The sequence below is a fragment of the Salvia hispanica genome, chromosome 6 (assembly GCF_023119035.1).
Source record: "Salvia hispanica cultivar TCC Black 2014 chromosome 6, UniMelb_Shisp_WGS_1.0, whole genome shotgun sequence".
NCBI lineage: Eukaryota > Viridiplantae > Streptophyta > Magnoliopsida > Lamiales > Lamiaceae > Salvia > Salvia hispanica.
This window is the reverse complement of record NC_062970.1, coordinates 169,276-188,327: the sequence shown is the minus strand read 5'-3', so window position 1 is coordinate 188,327 and position 19,052 is coordinate 169,276. Positions and strand designations below refer to the sequence as shown.

General features: G+C 40.4%; 5 protein-coding genes across 10 annotated transcripts; 1 reads left to right on the top strand and 4 right to left on the bottom strand.

Annotated features, from left to right (window-relative positions):
• Nucleotides 1-2,502: 2,502 nt before the first annotated feature.
• LOC125193393 (expansin-A7-like) lies at nt 2,503-3,827 on the bottom strand. The gene is made up of 3 exons (XM_048091176.1): nt 3,551-3,827; nt 2,904-3,220; nt 2,503-2,814 (listed from the first exon to the last, which is right to left on the bottom strand). The coding sequence occupies exons 1-3, from the start codon at nt 3,711-3,713 to the stop codon at nt 2,503-2,505; spliced, it is 792 nt and encodes a 263-aa protein (XP_047947133.1). The 5' UTR covers nt 3,714-3,827.
• Nucleotides 3,828-4,543: 716 nt separating this feature from the next.
• Nucleotides 4,544-7,636, bottom strand: LOC125197112 (PGR5-like protein 1A, chloroplastic). Its single transcript, XM_048095815.1, has 11 exons — nt 7,329-7,636; nt 7,077-7,200; nt 6,826-6,922; nt 6,628-6,728; nt 6,318-6,374; nt 5,868-5,944; nt 5,675-5,726; nt 5,140-5,250; nt 4,961-5,058; nt 4,804-4,884; nt 4,544-4,724 (listed from the first exon to the last, which is right to left on the bottom strand). Exons 1-10 carry the CDS (start codon nt 7,511-7,513, stop codon nt 4,815-4,817), a joined length of 972 nt encoding a protein of 323 aa, XP_047951772.1. The 5' UTR covers nt 7,514-7,636; the 3' UTR covers nt 4,544-4,724; nt 4,804-4,814.
• Nucleotides 7,637-8,117: 481 nt separating this feature from the next.
• Nucleotides 8,118-9,818, bottom strand: LOC125196377 (glyoxylate/hydroxypyruvate reductase HPR3). The gene is made up of 2 exons (XM_048094869.1): nt 9,364-9,818; nt 8,118-8,842 (listed from the first exon to the last, which is right to left on the bottom strand). The coding sequence occupies exons 1-2, from the start codon at nt 9,805-9,807 to the stop codon at nt 8,306-8,308; spliced, it is 981 nt and encodes a 326-aa protein (XP_047950826.1). The 5' UTR covers nt 9,808-9,818; the 3' UTR covers nt 8,118-8,305.
• A 502-nt stretch (nt 9,819-10,320) lies between these two features.
• Nucleotides 10,321-16,314, top strand: LOC125195955 (YTH domain-containing protein 1). Of its 6 annotated transcripts, XM_048094263.1 has the most exons (10): nt 10,322-10,442; nt 12,227-12,342; nt 13,585-13,814; nt 13,998-14,249; nt 14,331-14,407; nt 14,502-14,688; nt 14,731-14,871; nt 15,475-15,531; nt 15,916-15,977; nt 16,055-16,314. In XM_048094263.1, exons 2-10 carry the CDS (start codon nt 12,252-12,254, stop codon nt 16,104-16,106), a joined length of 1,149 nt encoding a protein of 382 aa, XP_047950220.1. In that variant the 5' UTR covers nt 10,322-10,442; nt 12,227-12,251; the 3' UTR covers nt 16,107-16,314. The 6 variants fall into 6 exon arrangements, with proteins under 6 accessions (XP_047950221.1, XP_047950217.1, XP_047950220.1 ...); XM_048094264.1 differs by having other exon boundaries at nt 10,321-10,442; nt 13,585-13,658; nt 14,502-14,871; XM_048094260.1 differs by having other exon boundaries at nt 10,321-10,442; nt 14,502-14,871.
• Nucleotides 16,315-16,371: 57 nt separating this feature from the next.
• On the bottom strand, nt 16,372-18,675 carry LOC125195954 (subtilisin-like protease). Its single transcript, XM_048094259.1, has one exon. It carries the CDS (start codon nt 18,656-18,658, stop codon nt 16,475-16,477), a length of 2,184 nt encoding a protein of 727 aa, XP_047950216.1. The 5' UTR covers nt 18,659-18,675; the 3' UTR covers nt 16,372-16,474.
• Nucleotides 18,676-19,052: the final 377 nt, after the last annotated feature.

Sequence of the window (19,052 nt, the reverse complement as noted above, 5' to 3'; positions counted from 1 at the left end):
GCGATGGCCAGAATTGGTGTTGCTCCCGTGGTGTTTCTTCTTCTGTTGGCGATCGGAGGAGCTCAGGCCACCTTCTTTAACATCCAGCGACCTGTGGCGGTAACGGGGCAGATCTGCTGCACCCAGAACGGCAATTGCCCCGGGACCCCTGTTGTGGGGGCCCCGGTGATACTGAGCTGTTCGGGTTCATTCCTCAACCCGGGTGTGGCCATCACCACCACCACAAGTGCTACTGGCTCCTTCAGCATCACCGCTAACGTACCGATCAGCCTCCTCTTCCTCTTCTCTAATGTCATTCCCTGCGTTGCCACCGTGCAGCTCCCTCTCAGCACCGCCATCTGTCCCGCATTGTCCACTACAACCGGCCGTCTTATCGGCCCCGTTATACCTACTGGCCAGGTTGCCGGACTTCGGACCGGGACGGTTCAGGGTTTTCTTCGGTCGTCACTATAATAATGTTGGTGCTGCAACCATCAAATTAAATAAAATAAAATTGTACTTCTGAATTTCCTTTTTCGTGCATCTCACAAAAGTAGTTCATATCCATTTATGAAAACATTTTCTCCATCTCTTTCATTTTACTATCATTTATGTGCTTCAGCATCCACTATATTATGATGCCCAAAACCGGACAAGGCCCACATTACTTTCATTTTAATTAATGTTAATAATTTCAGAGTATATAAATTCACGCAGACCTTCATTAATTAGTATTTTTAATAATGGCGTATAGACGAAGGAAAATTTTAGTTATAAGAAGAATAGAAGATAGCTTTGATGCATGAACTACAAGATATATTATGTAGAGAATCAATCACAGATTTTCTCAATATTATTAGGTTAGGTAGATAATAATACATATATATAGATCTCTTATTCATATTTGAAATGTCGTTGCTCATAATCTTCACGACATTTAAAACGGCCACTTGTTTACACGAACAATGGGAGTCAATATTTCCCTAACAAAATAGAATTATCGATCATTAATTATTGTGGCTGAGGTGATTTCCATAGACATGAACTCACCAAATCAAAAAACAAAGTACCAAAAAAAAAAAGAAAAAGGCAATTATGAGTAGGATGGCCGGAATTGGTGTTTATCCCATGGTGTTAGTGTGGGTTCTTATGGTGTTGGCGATGGGAGGAGCCAAGGCCACCTCCATTGCCGCAACGCGACTTGTGACTATGACGGGGCAGATCTGCTGCACCCCGACTGGCAACTGCCCTGGGACACCCGTTGTGGGGGCCGCGGTGAAGCTGACCTGTTCGAATACTGTCTTCATCCCGGGTGTGATTACCAACACCACCACAAGTGGTGCTGATGGTACCTTCACCCTTTCCGCTACCATAACCACCAACTTCATTATAGCTGCCGTTAATATCGTTCCCTGCATCATCACCGTACAGCTTCCAATCGCCACCTGTCCCGCCTTGTCCACCGGAGGTGGCACACTTATTGGCCCCATTGTACCTACCGGAGCTCAGACGGGGACGGTTCCGTTTTTTATTCCTTTTCCCTTGTAACGGACGTGTTATGAACTTTGGGTCAAATCATATTGACATATTAAAAATTACGGGAAGATATCAGGCTTGATATGTCACAAAATAATAAACTGGACGGAGAGACATATGCATATGAATGTAAAATTATTTATTATATTTAGTGATTTTGGTTATATGTATTGGAAACATTTCATTTGTAATGGGACAGACCAATAAGGAAAACGTTTCATTTCTAATGGGACAGAGGGAATATTGTTCTTTTGTAATCATTGTGTCTGTCAGATATGTGGGAATTAAAATTAGTAGTACTATTTGTTACACGATGATTACAAAAGAACAATATTTCTTCTGTCCCATTAGAATTGAAATGTTTTCCTTATTGGTCTGTCCCATGAAAAATGAAATGTTTCTAAAAATGGAAACAATACTCTCTCTTACTTTACTCTCTCTTCATTAACTCACAAAACAACGTTGCATAAAATCTTGTGCCGAAAAGTAAATGTTGCATATTTAATGGGACGATGGGAGTATATACTTGCAGCCACGATGTAGACTAGTGTCCTTGTGAGTATTGTTCACCATTCAAATAGGTCAGAGCCAGACACGATTTATTTTAATACTTATACTCTTGCTCAATAATCGAACCAAAGCCAAGTTTGAAACATGCATGACTATTGACTAAGTTGTTCTAATTAGAATTTGAATCAATATAACAGAGAAAATAATTATGTCTCTGATAATAACAATTATATATCAACCAATAAGATCTAATAGTTTAAAGTAGTATTAAATGGATTTCCGAGGTTAATTAATTTATTTAAAAAGGTATATTAGTCAGCTGCCTATACTTTAATTATTTGTTATGTTGAAGCAGCCTATATTCATATTCTAATTCTCAGTCTTGACTTTCTTTGTAATGCTTAACCTTTATTCATTAGTGTTTTTATTAACGGTGTATAGACGAAGGAAATTTTAGTTAGAATAACTTTGATGCAATTAGTGGAAGTTGACATTGGCAGTGTAAGTCATTCCGGCACGCCAGTTGGAAGGCGCCACGTTGTAAGCAATGATGGTTTCATGAGAAGTGTAGGAGGTCAATTTGAACGAAAGCGATTGGCCTCCGAGGGTTGCGAAGGCCTGGTACGAGGCGCCCCAGTTGTGGCTCATGCTGATCCACCCGGTCTTGCTGCCTTTCACCCACATGTTGGCAATGTCCCCACCACCGCCCACGTTCATCACATACACCAACAGCCAGTACCCATTCCCCTGGAACGCCAGCCGTACGCCACCCTTGCGCACGCATATTAAATGATTATGCTATCATAAAAATTTGTGTCACTCTTTCTAATTAAGGAAATAAGATGAGAGTGATATTTGGATTGAAGGGTACATATATACCTGCGGAAGAGGACGGGCACAATGCCGGCCTTCCACTGGGCGATCTTCATGAAGGCCGGCTTGGCCATGTCGAAGTGGGTGCGGGGAGGGTTGCACCACCCGCCGTGATTGGAGTCCTGGGACCAATTGGGAGGGCAGAGATTGGTGGCGGTGATGGTGACGATGGGCGAATTCTTATAGCAATACTGTGATTTCGCGCACCGCACCTGGAAGCATTGCCCGCACCCGTACCCGTTGTTGAATAGCACCGAGCTCAGTGCCGCCGTGTCCGTGCCGTATCCAGTGCTGAACAAGTTGCCGTACCCACAAGCCCCACCTACAATCGACGTACATCCATTAATTCTAATTATACAAAAAAATTTTGTTCCAAAAATATAGGTAGCCGCAAACATTGTATGAATCACATCTTTGAGTTTGATGGTCCAATTTATTTACCACAATATTTGTTAGTTAATTTGTTGAAAATAATACTAATATGTAAATATATGTAGTATCAAAGTGCTAAATTCTTGTTTATAAACACAATAGCTTTGAAAAAAATTTATAATAATAAGATTTATATACGCTACTGCAATCAAAAATCGAACTACTTAATAAAATAAATTAATTAAGCTAAATTATTCAATAAAAATAAATGATAACACACCCATAGTCTCAGCAGCTGTCTCATCGCCATAGAATGTTGCATAGGCAAGCTTCCAAGGAGTCGGCTGGAACACCGGCGAGTATCCGGCTGCCGCCTTGCCGATGAAGGCCACCGCCGCCGATAAGAAGAAGATTAGGCGCCATGAATGAAGCAAAGAAGCCATTGTTTCCTTAGCTTAGTTAATTTTCTACTTATAATGTACTTACTAGATTTGTGTGTGATGCTAATTAAATTGAGATGAAAATGAGATGTTTATATAGTTTTAGCATTTTACATGTTGAGTAGTCTACTACGTGACCTTCACAAACGTGAAGTTCTAAGTCAAATGTTATAAAAATTATAAAATTTAGAGGTTGGTTTGGAGGAATTATTGATGTACTCGTATCTATGAAGACGTGTGGGCATGTCTTGTTGTATGGAGCTATATATGGATTTTGGTTGGTTTGGATATTAGAAGTTCAATGTATGGAATGAATCTTATAATTAAGAAAATTTTCTAAGAAATTTAGTCTTCTGATTACAAATAGGGGGCGGCAATTGGATAACAAAATTTGACCAAATAAGGATTAAATAGGGCATAATACTAAAATAAATGTTTGCTGGTATAGTATTTTATCAAATTACGAACTTAGTTCTCTTTTCATTTTATTTAAAATATGCTCTGACTTTCTTGTACTTTCACTTAATAAAAACTAGTACGGCTATACTTAATATCGGTCATTATAAATAATAAGTCCATTTATTTTGTACATTTATGCTTAATTTCTAAGCATAAAATGGCCTTATCTTGTATGTTCAAAAAGCATACATAAATTAAAAAAAGATATATGAAAGCAGCATGAGATTAAAGAACATCATATAAAGTATAGTTCAGTTTGATAGATTAAAAGTGGATTTTATGGATGTTGTTCAATTAGGTAGATAAAGTCCGATACTTGATCTCGGGACAGTACCGCATAAAATCAGTCTTGTTTATGATTTTTGGCAATCTCGTTTCTTTAAGTCCCTCAACCTGTCTGATATATTATGTATAGAATAATAATATACATAAGATACATCTTTAATATATGCATCCTTCACATACCAAACTACTCACATTTACATTGCTTATGCATTCTTTCCCCTTGAATCACACCTGCTCTTGAAGATTTGCTTATTTAACCAAAAATATTTCCTGATGAACAACATAACTTGGATTCACAATTTATTCTAATTCATAAAACTGAAGAGAAGCAAACAGTGAAGAGGATTACCTTACCTGAGTTCAAGCCTCACTTCCTTCCGGCAGCGTAATCAACCGCGACTTAGAATCGTACACCATGTCCGTGCCACAGCTGAGAATCATGTTGTAACATACAGTTAGCAAAATGCCAGAAATAAATGTGATGATTATCAGGAATGTTGACTTACTTCGAACATTTGACCTTGTTAGTGGCTCCCCCGCTCGATATGGACAGTATGGTACCAAAGAATGAAGTGTTTTCCGTGCCACAGTTCGGGCATGGTCCCTGGAACGTTATATTTATTGAACAACTTGAGAACTTCGATAAGGAGACCGAGATTCAAGAGTTTAGGAGAGCCTTACTCACCACTAAGATCAGAAAGTCTTTTACAATGAAGTTTGTGAAGGTGAAAGACAAATATAGTATGAGTGGCAAAGCTGCGAACCACGTGAAAATGAAACTGAATGGCTCTGGAAGCTGCGAAGGCAATTTTCTCGAGTTAACATAGAAAAAAAATTGTTGAGTATGAAGCCTTAAAGAAAGTTAACTGGTTTAGGCATTCGTAGCACAATTTATATATTTAGGTTTGTTTTTCTGCCTATATATATCCCTTTTCTCATTGTAAATGTAAATTGCATCCGAAAATTATGTAGTGAAATCTATGGCTTGACATTACCAGAAGATGTATATACACACTAAACAATTCATGTGTTTATTTTGTTTATGTTCATGATTATATGTGTTTATTTCCTAACAGAAATCAGAGTAGTGTAGATGATGAGCATTGTGCAAAGATTCAACTTTCCATTTCCAATAGTTTCATGTGAATCTTATGATCAATGCAAAATATTAGGATGTTGGATGCAGATGAGATGATTCACAGAAACCAGTATTGGATTACCTCCAAGAGATAAGTGATCTCGAATCCAGTCAAATCATCAAGAAAGAAAAACCTACAAATAGAGGATATTCGTTAAGGTGATGTATCTGTACACTCTTCTAAAAGAAGATATAGGCGCGCAAATGCAAACAATATAGATGCAAATGAAATGAAGTAGCATCTAACTATAGTTCGGCAGTAGAATGCCACTTACAATACTAATGCCACCACTGCTGCTGGCACATTGAGAAGAAACATCTTGAGGTAGTCGACAGAAAGGTCACTATAAACCTGCGTGTCGGAACTAAATGAGATACAAAAGGCCACTTAAGTATGATAAATTAGTCAAAAAGGTTGATACAAGGACGCATGTTCATGTTTTCAGCAGAAGTACAAAACCTACACAATCGAAAATTTTCATCATATTAATTTATTAAATACTGAGAGCATCTTCTTCAGCAACAAATGACACCATGTATATACAGTTGCTGCAATAATTTAAGAGAGAGAGAGTTCTTAGTGAATCTTTTTCTTTCATCAAGCTGGATAGCTGAGGGGATCAACATATTATGCAATTGGCGTTGTTGAGAAGAGTCCAATGAATTTATATATAACATGAAAGGATTGGTCCTCGTATATGCAAGGAAGGAGGAGAGCAGCAAACCTTTTTGCTACGTAGACTGCATCGAGGCCCCTCGACCACGATATCACTCCCATCAATCTACAACAAATAGATCAACAGAAGGAAGGGAAGGTACATCAAAACAAGTCCAAGAATAAGGTAATGATATCAAATAAGGCAAATAACGAAAACGGTTCATCATCAAACACAGAGAAATATAAACAAGTTTCCGAAGAGTTAATCTAAAAGAAAATCTGAAGAGCTTTTTCACCCCAAAGATCTAAAGATATGTTGTGGATAGTTCTCATTGATACCCCTATTACATTGTTTTTCTTGCCCTGTACTAATATACCTTTAGTTGTGTTTTCAGCTTATCATATTCCTCATCTGACAGAATCGGGTTACCAGATACATAAGCCATTGAAGCTTCCAGAAACCTCTGTTCATCAGCGCCTGAATTAAAAACACAAAGTCAGAGTGATAAGAAAATTCATTAAAAAAATCCAAAGCCCTGCAAAAATTGGAAAATGCAAGATGAAACCGTTATTACTTAGCATTACAACACTGCTTCCCTCCCACATGAGTTCTTCCTTGAGGTTATCAAATTCCTCATTGGACATGATAGATTTTCCTTCATAGTAGAAGGCCTGCAATTGCGTAATATCACAGAACATCAAAGATTATACAAAAATAAGGTATCAAGGCTAAGATTGAAGATAAATCTTCATAATTTCTGGAAATTAGGTGTATAAATAGATAATAACAAGTTGCTACAAGAAACGAAGGAATGTGATTATTTACTTGAAGTGCTTGCAGAAACTCCTGCTCCATCTCGCCGATCGTCTTTTTCTCCTTCTTATCTAAGGTGCAATAAGGCAAGACATTGCTGTCAACAACCTCGTCTTCTTGGACCTGACCTGTAACAAATATAAACGTCAACATGAGTAGCACAAGAAATGACTGCAAAGCTATATTCTTTTGTAAATGCTTCAAAAAGGTGTTTCAAAAGGTTTGCATCACATTGTTAGCTCTTTAACGCAACAATACACAAGCTCGCTGGTGGCTTGAGGAGATATACAGAGCAGTCTGCGCTGGAAAGTCAGTTTCTTGGAAGCGAATTGAAGCGAGTGAACTACGGGAGCTGGGGACGGCAGAGAAGAAGCGGAGAAGAGTGGTTTTCTGATTTGGGCAGTGAAAAGATTGGGTTTTGATAGGTTGAAGCTGATTCTTGAGGCCATCTGTGGCGGCGGCGGCGGGGCGAGGAGAGTGGGAGGCGGTTTTGGGGAAATGGGTGCATTTGAAAGATGTGGGAAATTAGTGGGAGAGAGGAGAGGGGTTGGAGATAAGGCGAATGGGAATGTGTGGTGGGGAATTTGAGTGAGTTTGTTTTTGTTGGTAATGAAAATCTGGTGATTTGGTTGTTCTCTTCCTACAACTGTTGTGGATCTGCCGCGTCGGAGCTTTGTTTGATTTGGGAATCATCTCAGGCCGACCTTGTTCCGACACGTGGATGGCGGTTCCCACATGTTTTGCATTATGATTTAAAAAAACAACCTCGTTTTAGTTGTCATGTCAAATTATGTTTAGAGATAATTTTATTTCACGGGAAGAAATAACAAATTCACAATTCAAGATTATGACTCAAAACTCCAAGTTTATGAAGAAAATAAGAAAATGGTCAAATTTTGTGTATTTATAAATACATAATCCAAAACAAATATTGTTGTTTGCGATTTAAAATTCATTTTGAGTAGAAAATTGTTTGATTTTATGAAGGCAGGAGAAGTTAGTTGAAACTCAATTCACAGATTCACTTAAAAAAAAAAAAAAAAAACTCCTAAATAACAAAATAAGTCATGTTTTGTTGATGAAGGGAGTAGTACTCCTATAGGAGTACTATTACTTAGAAGATTACACAAGTGATTGCATCCAAATCAGAAAAAGCATCATAATTCATAACTTGGATACATTATTTTCAGTTCATGCATCCTTTATTCCAATAACATCAACACACATACATTCATCTTGTCTCATGAATCAAACTGATCAAGCTGCACCTCAGCCCTCAAAGGCTGGTTGGAGAAGAAAGCTTCAATGTTAGCAAGTATTAGATCGTCAATGGCTCCCATTGACTCCGGTGTAAGAACAGCATGATGCGGGGACAAGACGACGTTATCCAGCGCAAAGAGCTCTCGCGGGACGTGAGGCTCCCGCTCGAACACATCCAAGCCAGCACCCCCAATCTCACCCTTCACCAGCATCTCAACCAAGGCCTTCTCATCCACGAGCGCCCCGCGCCCCACGTTCACGATTATGCCCGACTTCCCCAGCGCAGCCATGACATCGACGTTGATGAGGTGGCGCGTCTCGTCCGTGAGGGCGCAGCAGACGACCAGTATGTCCGCGTTGGACGCGAGGAGGGCGGCGTTGGCGTGGAAAGTGTAGGGAATGTTTGGTTTCTGTTTTGTGGAGGTGTAGGCGATGGTGCACCCGAATGACTCGAACCTCTTGGCTACTCTTGAACCTATGCTTCCTAATCCGACTATACCAACTCTTTTTCCACTCACCTGAACATTTTGATTCACTGTCTTTATATATTACTCCCTCCGTCCCAAATAATTCGATCCAGTATTCCATTTCGGGCTGTCCCACATAATTTGTCCCATTCCACATAATTTTGGTAGTGGATCTCATATTCCACTAACTCATTCTTACTCCCATTTTATTATAAAACTAATTCTTTAAAAGTAGGACCCACATCCCACCAACTTTTTCAACTCACTTTTCATTAGATTTCTTAAAACTCGTGTCGGGTCAAAGTGTCCCAAATTATCCGGGACGGAGGGAGCATTTGTTTTCTTTCTTTAACTTGTTGTAGACACAATGTTCCATGCTTTTTTTCATTTATATTCTATTTGAATCATCAAAATTTGTTTCTAATAACAAGCAACAAGTGGATTAAACTAGGAGTAAAAGTACATTTTTCTAATCAATTAAATATTACTCCTACTTCTTGATATTTGGAACTTTGATTGCACAAAAAAGACATAAACCTAATCCACCTATGTTAAAATATGGTTTGGTGTACCTTCGAGCCAAGCCCATACTCTCTCATAACGGGCCAAGACCCGGCCCGCACAAACCGATCCGCGGCGGAGACCCGGCGCAGCACGTCGATAGCGAGGCCGACGGCGTAGTCGGCGACGTCGTCGGAGAAGGAATCTCCGGCGCAGGTAATGCGGAGGCGGCGGCGGCGGCAGGCGTCGAGGTCGAAGTGGTTGACGCCGGCGCTGGAGCCGACGATGCACTCGAGGGCGGGGTAGGCGTCGAGGACGGCGGCGGTGACGGGCGTGGGCCCCGTGCAGAGCATGAGGCGGGCGGCCTTGGAGAGTGGGTGGAATGAGGGGTGGGGCGGGTCGTCGAGCGGGTCGAGGACGGTGTATTTGGAGCGGAGGAGGGGGAAGATCGATAGCTTGAAGTTGGGGAGGTGGTGGAGGATGAGCAGCGGCGGGGTTTCTTCGTCGCCGGCCATGTCACTTCTAGGGGAGACTATGGGCACATGTACATTTCTAATATATAGAAGAAAAATTATAGTCCCACCATCTTCGACATGTGTTCCACTTTGATCTGACATAAATTTTAAGAAATGTAATAAAAAATTGAGTTGAAAGGCATTAGGACGGAATTCGCAACACAATGTTGCACAGACCGTCCCTGCCACGCGCAACTAGTGGCCATTTATGCTTTTCAGCCATTCATGGAGCGCGTGTGGTTGCACGCGTATGCAATCTTAAATTATTACTCCACTAAGTAATTGAAATTATCTAATTATATAACCGGATATTAGTAACTCATTAACTTCTCGATATTTTTTATATACATATTGATTAGAAAACTTAGTGCGTTTATCGTACGTGCACCATGTATGAGCCACAGCACTCGAACACGTGCAGTCGTGGAATCTTCGCGTGCGAGTCCGCGATTTAAAAAAAAAGGAAAAATAAAGAAAAAAAAGATAGAAAGGGCTTTTGCATATGAACCGGTTAGGTAAAAGAAATTAGGGCAAAATCTATCATTTTTTCACTTGCTACATTCGTTCGTTTCTCTCTCCTCTCTGTCTCTCACACAGACACGCTGAAGTTCTGAACCGTTCTCTCTCAATCGACGGTACGTTTGCAGCTTGCTTTCCTTAATTATTTTTGCATATATTCGTTGTTGCTTGCTCACTCACTCTCCCCCATAAAATGTTCGAGTTTAAATTTGGATACTGAGTTAACAATGTGAAATTTTTCATAATTTTCTTTTTCGTTTTGGGTTGCGTGGTTGCTGTTGGCACTTCTTTAAGTTAATTTCCTTCTGTAAACACTTTCATCTTACGGTGGCTGTGTGGTGGGTGGGAGCACCATCAATTTTTCTTCCCAATCTTATCCTCCACTGTTTTTTCTAGTGGCATTTGGTTAAAGGAATGCAATAGGGAAGATAATTGTGATTGAATTCTTCAATTTGAGCTATCAAAAGATGCCATTTAGGCCAAGTTTCATTAATAAGACAGTTGTCTTGGTGGATGAGGAAGTTGCGGAAAACTCTGCATTACATGAATGATGTGGCATTAGTTAATTTATGGAACTAGAAAAGGTCAGGAAGAAAGTGTGAAAAGATTTGGTTTTAAGTACTTAGACGTCTCCCACACACTCCGAGAAGGTCCTAGAAGCGAGCTCAGACAATAGATATGACAGTTAGGACTTGTGAATGTAGCTATGGGACTGTGTGGAACGGCTAAGTTGGGTTTAGAGGATAATAGTACATTGGTTTACATTTGACTTTATCCAGATTGGTAAATTGCCAGAGAGAAGGGCAGTAAAGTTACACTGTTTTAAATACTTTTATTTTGTACGTGTTTGGATTAGTGTATTATGATTAGGTTTTGTTTGCATTCCTCAAAGGTTAACGCAAATGGTTTTACCCCCATAAACTGGTCTAACCTTATTAGTAGTACTTAGAGTTGAAAATGTGGAATTGCGGCGCAATTTGTTATAAGCTTTGGCGAGAGAGATAGAGGCCAGCCATTTATTTGCTATGATTCTTACTGTTACATTTATATACTAATTCTGTGATTGTGATATCTTTAGTCTTTCTCTTGAGTCTTGAGTTAACAGAACATAATACGGGAGCAATAACAAGGATATATCACATTTAACTTGGAACCTTGCGGCTGTAACTTTTAAGATTTATATTTGTATGTATATTAACATATTTATTTTTGGTGTCTATTTACATGTTTGCTGTTTTTTTCATAATTAATGGTTTCCATTACTGGTCCTCCATAGGTACAGTTCAATGTGGTTTATATTATAATAAATCTGGAACTTATCTGTTCTGACACTATGTTTTCTTCCTTGGATGAAGAAGAAATGTGTGTCCTCAAATATAGTGAAACCATAAAACAATCTTGATACTTCCCGAGTTTGCAATATAGTTGTGTCCTTCTCCAACCTTATTTCTCTATTTGAGTCTGATGGATTACTGCATTGGTGATGTGATATTCGTTTTCATTTAGCTACTATGTGGTGTTGTGTGTTCAATCAAATGTTTTTAGCTTTATCATGGCCCTTACACTTTTTTTTGTTCCTTGGAGATTCTAATTGTATGGAAATTCAAATTATTCCAACTGGGTCTCTGGCTCTAAAATTACAATCTTTGGGTCAAGATGATGCATTGTAGTGTTACTCTGAATAACCCTGCTTCTAGTATTTCCTAATTCCTATTACCATAAAGCTACCTAGTGTTTTCTTTGGTTACATAATTTGTGCAAGAAATTGGTCTTAAAGCATGTGTATGTATGCTTAACGTATTTTGTTTCTCGATTTTAGTTTTCAGTTATTAGTGTTAGTTTGTTGTGAGCGAGGGTTTTATAGTTCTAACTATGGTTTTCCTCTCTTTCGCTCCTGTAGAGCTAGGGGGCCAGGCCACCAAAGCATGCCGTCTGAAACTGCAAGAGAAATTATCCCTGTGATTGATTCTCTAGGTACTGAATCCAAAAGAGACACGAGGAACTTGCACGACTCAGGTGGTCTTTCTTTTCCTTTCTCCTGATTCACCCTAGTTTTGCTCTCAATTACGGCATTTGTAGAAATGAAATTTAAACTGTGTAGTTCTAATATCAGGATTATATCAGTGGAGTGAAAGTACTAGCCCCATGACATGGTTTTCTGTATATTCTTGATGCTTTTCTTGTTCACAGTCATTATTTATCCAGTTCCTGTTCAAGAATTATCATTAGTTTGGACTATTAATGGAGACTTCCAAAGAAAGGAAGCCAGCTGAAGCTAAATGCATTAGCCATCTTCATTGTGCTGCACAGTTGCGCCTATGAACCAGTGAAAAATAAAACTGGGCTTATAGTATATATATTATTTTGTTAGGAGAGAGACTATCATCTGGCCATTTAACGAAGTATAGAAGTTAGCTATTGAAAAGAAAATCTGAAAATGAGAATATTGTCATTTATTCTTATTAGTAAACGACGAGGTTTGTTGAATTTAAATATACTTAAGTTTGATTGATAAATTACACTTTGTTATGAGCGGCTGAACAGCAACACTCTGTCAAACTTATATTAGGTCTAGTCTAAGATTTTTATGATTATGTCTTGCATATGGAAGTAGTGCTAACTGTGCTGTCTGTGCCAGGGCACTATAGTTTTAGGTGATCTGTACAATACATCTATATGGTTTGAGATCATTAAAACTTCACTATGTATTTATTCATGTTTGATGGCACTATCATTGACTGTTGAATTCCTATACAAACCGTAGGCAGTGTAATTGACTAGAATATCTATTTGAAATTGTCTTAGTGTTAGGTTTTCTATATGCTAAGAATAAATGACTATCCTGCATATATAACCTCTCTGCTTTTCTAAGGAGCAATGTTACTCCCCCTTTAACCAATGACATAAAAAAATTCATACAGTTGAGTTGCTTCCTAGTTTCTTTGTTTCCAAATGTGGTCGAATGCGTATGTGCATGGCAAAACTGAATTTGCCTTTGCATAGTCTATAATTGAATGCAATGATGATTCTTTGCTGTCTCTTGTCTTTTTCCATTCCCATTTATTTAGTGGGAACTGGACCTACTACCTCATTAGTCTTTAAGGATATCTACTATGATGACATGTAACAACCTGAATATGGTGGTGATACTGATAGTACATGGTGTTTCTTGTAGTCAATATGCTAACATCAGTCTTGATCTTAATCCATCAGTTCCTAGATGCCTTTCTGAATGACATATCTGGAATTATTTTGTAGTGCATCCAAGAGGCAGGTCCAATGAGGAAACGTGCCACTCAGCCGCTGAGGAGCAAGTGCATTCATGTGAGCGGGTGGGAACGTCAAGTGAAATAAAGAAGAATAACTTGAATAATACAAGATATTTTGTTATCAAGAGCTTGAATCATCAAAATATTCAAATGTCAATAAAGAAGGGAATTTGGGCCACTCAAGTAATGAATGAGCCCATTCTTGAAGAAGCCTTTCAAGTAACATTTCTTGTTTTTTGTTCATGTAATGTGATTTTATTAATTACTTTGATATTAATGTATAATAGGCATTAGGCAGGTGTGAGTTTAGATGACTCTTCTCTTTAGAGTGCTAGAGTGATTTCCGCCTAAAAATTAGGAAGAAAGTATCATAAAAATAATACATTTTAAGTGATTATGCAGAATTCTGGCAAGGTTATTCTTATATTTAGTGTCAACATGAGTGGGTTCTTCCAAGGATATGCTCAAATGATGTCTTCCGTTGGTTGGAGAAGGGATAACATATGGAGTCAAGGAAGTGGGAAAAATAATCCTTGGGGCCGTAGTTTTAAAGTCAAATGGCTGCGCTTACAGGACTTACCTTTTCAGAAGACACTCCATCTGAAAAATCCCTGGAATGAGTTCAAACCTGTCAAAATTAGTAGAGACTGTCAGGTATCTTGTCTGAGCTTTTTAAGAGCCTTCTGATGTATTGTTGTTGCTACATGAACCTATGATCGGGTATATACTTGTCAGGAGTTGCCTGGGGATATAGGGGCAGCTCTGTGTGAGCTTCTTGATGAGGGAGCTGATATGAATACTAACTTGCTTAGGTATATTGTACATCCAGTTATTAATCTATGAAGCATTACTATATATCTTCCTTTCTCTTTTGGCATTATTCTTGTATAATTTTTGGTATTGAAGGGATGAAATCTATAGGGATGATTTTTCTACAAGAAGGCCTTACATAGACCCATTCCATCCAGTACATGATGAGGATTTTAACGTGCCTCCAAATCCAATGCACATGTCTCCTCTACTTTATCCATCCTTACTTTACCACCATCAAACAGAAGCAAGTAGGTTTCAGTTGCCTCACCAGAGAGCTGATGTAATAGTGAATAATATCTGTGAAGGTCCTGGGTCATCAAAAGTAAAACTGTCAAGGCATAGTCAAATAAGTGGAGGCTCAACTAATAAGATTAATAGTTCTTCTAGAATTGATAGTTGGGGCTTGTCAGCAGAAGGGAGCACTGATGTTGGCAATTTCACTGAAGATGACATACTGGAAATGGTAAGGATTGTTTCAGCACATGCTGCTTTACTGCATTACCAGATCATGCATTTACTACTTAGTGTAGTCTTCCCATGGTGATGTTAGTGATCAGAGACAAAAGGGGTGCGAGAAAACTTGTTAGTGGAGCTTTGTCATTCTTGTTCTTTTTCTAAATCTATTTGTTGAAACATCTCTTTTATTAAAGTTGGTGCTTAGAAAGTTATAGAATCAAGTACATTTAATCAGAATATAGTTTGCTATTGAATTTAGTTGACACTCAAATGGTGGTTTGCTTAAGTGATTTTATGGAATCACATACATGTAACTAGCAATGCTGTTATCTCATATAATTAAACAAGTAGGAACTCATTTTTCCAGTTTCTAATTTTTAAATATTGGTTGGGAATTGTACTTTTATCATCTGATTACTGTTAAAGCCTTTACTGATATTGTATGAATGCATTGAATCTATCATCTGTTGGTCAAGCAATTATATGATGTTTATTACTCTTTGGTTTGGTTGACCTATTTGATTGATGCGAACTTTCCAATATACCTCAACTTTAACCTTACAGCAGAGGCTGTGTTGCTGATGGTTACTATGTTCATATCTGTTTGCAGACATATGAAGAATACCTCGAAGCTCATACTCAAGCCACCAGAAGATTACACATCACTGTTAGTATTTGATACTTATCGTTCATAATTTCATATGAATTCTTTGTATATGTGGTCAGTGTGTCTGTGACATAAAACATGCCATAGTGTCTACATTACTAGGCAACTATATGTACTCTTTTGGCCATTTTTTGGGATAGTACTGGCATTTGTGCCAGAAACTATAGTTGTGGCAGTTATTCAAAACTGTTCCAGTTTGATGAATTTTTATAGGGACATAGTGATATAGACCCAAACGGCATTAATAATTCAATAAGGATTTTGCCCATTAAGAAAAGGCAGATGTATGTTTCACAGTGCCATGTATCATTTGTTGCTGTTTTCAACTACTTATACTTGGGTTAGCTATGAGAGGCTAAATGAGACTTGATGCTTATTTCACAGGCTGCTGGACGGTCCACGAGCTTGCAGAAGTCATCATCCAGTAGAGAACGATCTGATGATTCGTAAGTCGCTCATATCATATCTCCATTCAATTTTTTGTAAGCATAAGGTCGTAATTTTGAGCATTTATATAAAACAGGCAATCGGCAAGCAGCTCAAAGAAAAGGAGTTACCGCCAATCCCTCGAATGAGTGCTTCTTCATGGCTTCAATTCTTTTGTTAAACATGCTGTACTGTACATGAGCTGTTGTTGTTTTTGTCTCTCCGCGAAGCGGATCCTGCTTTAAACAATCGCTACTTATAATTTTGAGCCGTGGGACTTGAATTTATGCGTAATTCTTGTTGTATTTTTAGGGAATGGTCAATGAATTTGTACATAGAAATTGTTAAATTGCTCCATTTCTGCATTTGCCTATCATCCTCATTTTGTGTTTGGATTACTTTTAGGTCAGTCGGTTCTTAAGTACTTTGTTTTTATGATGTTATTACATATCGATTTGTTTCTGAAATTGCAAAGAATAGCAACACACTATACATAGAAAGTTGCCGGAATCTCCATTCACCGCAGTATTCCGGCAATAGGACTCCTCACAGAGTGCTTGGAAGAATCCCACTTCAGGTAGCCTTGGACATATCCAAACAGAGTCATGTTCAATCTGCTGAATGTCACATTATATTGCAGCTTCTGATTAACCTCGGAGAAATCGAGCTTCGTCGGCTCCACACTCACCTGAATCCCAGCTGGTGCCGCAATCTCAACAGCGTAAGATGAGGTCTTCTCTCCGACGTTTGTCACCGTCCTCGTGTACGTCTGAGAAGCTGCCGCCGACGCCAAACTGCTAAAAGTAACGGCGAATGAAGGGTAGTTTAAGTCCCCTTCTCGTATACTTCCCTCCATAGAGCAGTTCACCTTTCTCTGTAGAATCACCCCAACTTGTCTGTTTGTGTAGTTCAGACCGCACAGATAAGGAATGTAGTCCTCTGGTTGGATGTCGTAAACGAGCCCTGGATCCGCTGCCCGGGACGGGTTTACATGGCCCGACCCGGTAGCAAACACCGAGGCCGGAAGGAACCTCTCGTCCTCGATCGGATTCTTGGCGAGGTTGACCACATCGGCCGTGGTCATGATCGCGGACTTGACTGCCGCCGGGGACCAATCCGGGTGCGTGCTCCTCAGCAGCGCTGCCACGCCGCTGAGGTGCGGGCACGACATCGAGGTCCCGGAGATCATGTTGAACGGCTTGGACGGTGTTATCCACGCCGCCAGGATGTTGACTCCGGGACCTAGGATGTCGGGCTTCAGTATCCCGCGGCTCGCGTAGTTCGGGCCCCGGGACGAGAACGCGGCGACGACCGGGGCCCGGCTGTCGCCGATGACGGTTCCTCCGAACGCGACCGTGGCCGTGGGGGCCGCGGTCGCATTGATGTATGTTTTGATCCTCAGCCCGTCCGCGTAGCTCACATGCGCCGCGGGGAGCACGTGGGCGTCCGCGAGGGTGAGGTTGCCGTAAGCGGCGGGGTTTACGAGGATCATGGCGGCGCCGCCGCCGTTCTTGACGGCGATCCCCTTGTCGATCCTTGTTATCGAACCTCCGACCTCGCAGACGACGACCTTTCCTAGTATGTCGGTTTTGTTGAGAGAGGCCTCGCCGCAGAACTGGATTCGGGAGTCGGTGGCGTTGAGGGCGGCGGCGTACACCAGCGGCAGCTGTTTCGCCGGGAAATCAGCAGGCTGGAAAGCCGACTCACCGTCGAATGTTGCGTTGTTTCCCAACGCAACGGTTGCTCGTATCTTCCGGTCGATGGTGCTGGCGCCGACAGTGAGAATCCACGGTGCTTCATTTGATAAGGAGAAGTTGGAAGGTCCGTTGTTGCCGGCGGAGCAGCTGACCAAAATCCCCTGCTCCGTGGCAGAGTAAGCTCCAAGGGAAATGGGATCATCATGGAGATTGATAGAGAGTGTACCAAGTGAAAGGGAAAGAATGTCAACACCATCATCAACAGCAGCATCCATGGCAGCAAGCACATCGCTCTCAAAGCAGAATTCCCCACACACTTTGTATACAGCAAGGTGAGCCATCGGCGCAATCCCCACCGCCGTCCCATTTGCGTTGCCGAACACATTAGCCCCTCCCACGAATCTCCCGGCAGCGGTGCTGGCCGTGTGAGTGCCGTGGCCGTCTTCGTCTAAAGGGGTGTCGCCAGAGGTACTCGTGAAGACTCTTGCTCCGACGATCTTGTTGTTGCACGAGGTGTGGTTGAACTCGCACCTCCCCTTCCATTTAGCCGGCGGGGGAGGCATCCCTTCGTCGCTGAACGAAGGGTGCTCGGGGAGGATCCCGGAGTCCAGGACTCCGATGATGATGCCCCGGCCGTAGCCAGAGCTTTGCCAGAATCCGGTGTTTCGGTTTAGCCCGAGGAAGTTGGGGGAGTGGGTTGTGTGGAGGGATATTTTTCTTTGTAGGCGCGCGGAGACGAACCCTGGCTTCGTCTCCATCGCTTTCACTTCATCCGGTGATAGCCTGGCGGCGAAGCCTCGGAAGACGTTCCGATATGAGTAGGTCAACCGTCTCCGGTGATCGTCTGTTGTTGTTGTTGTTGATAGGAGTGATTTGTACAAGTTGTCCAAATCTTCTGGCTTGGCTTCGTGATCAACGTGTATGATGTACGTCTCTAAAGATATTTCATCGGATGTAGCATCTAGCGTTCGAATTATCATATGGAAATTGAGCATGCAAAGCATGAGGGTTATCAAGGATTTGTAATCCATCTTTTGATGTTTGCGATCTTGCTTTCTCTAACATATATATATGCGTTTCCTTATGTGGTGTTATTAACAACTAGTTCGTATATTAGTATTTGATGACTTATTCTTTTTCTGGAACACATCGTGAAGATTAATTAATAGTAGAAAAAGATGGAAATGTATATATTACCTACACTGATAATATGACGAGTGGGGAATATGTCAATATCATTATTTCATTCAAAATATTTATCTTACGTACGTTGAGTTTTTCCAAAGAAATGACTATGGGAAGTTGCAAATTAATTAATTGCAAGATTATTATGATAATTGATGAAGTCCAGTCCTAATTTTGTTTAGAAGTATGCCTAGTTTTGAATAAGAGAAAGAG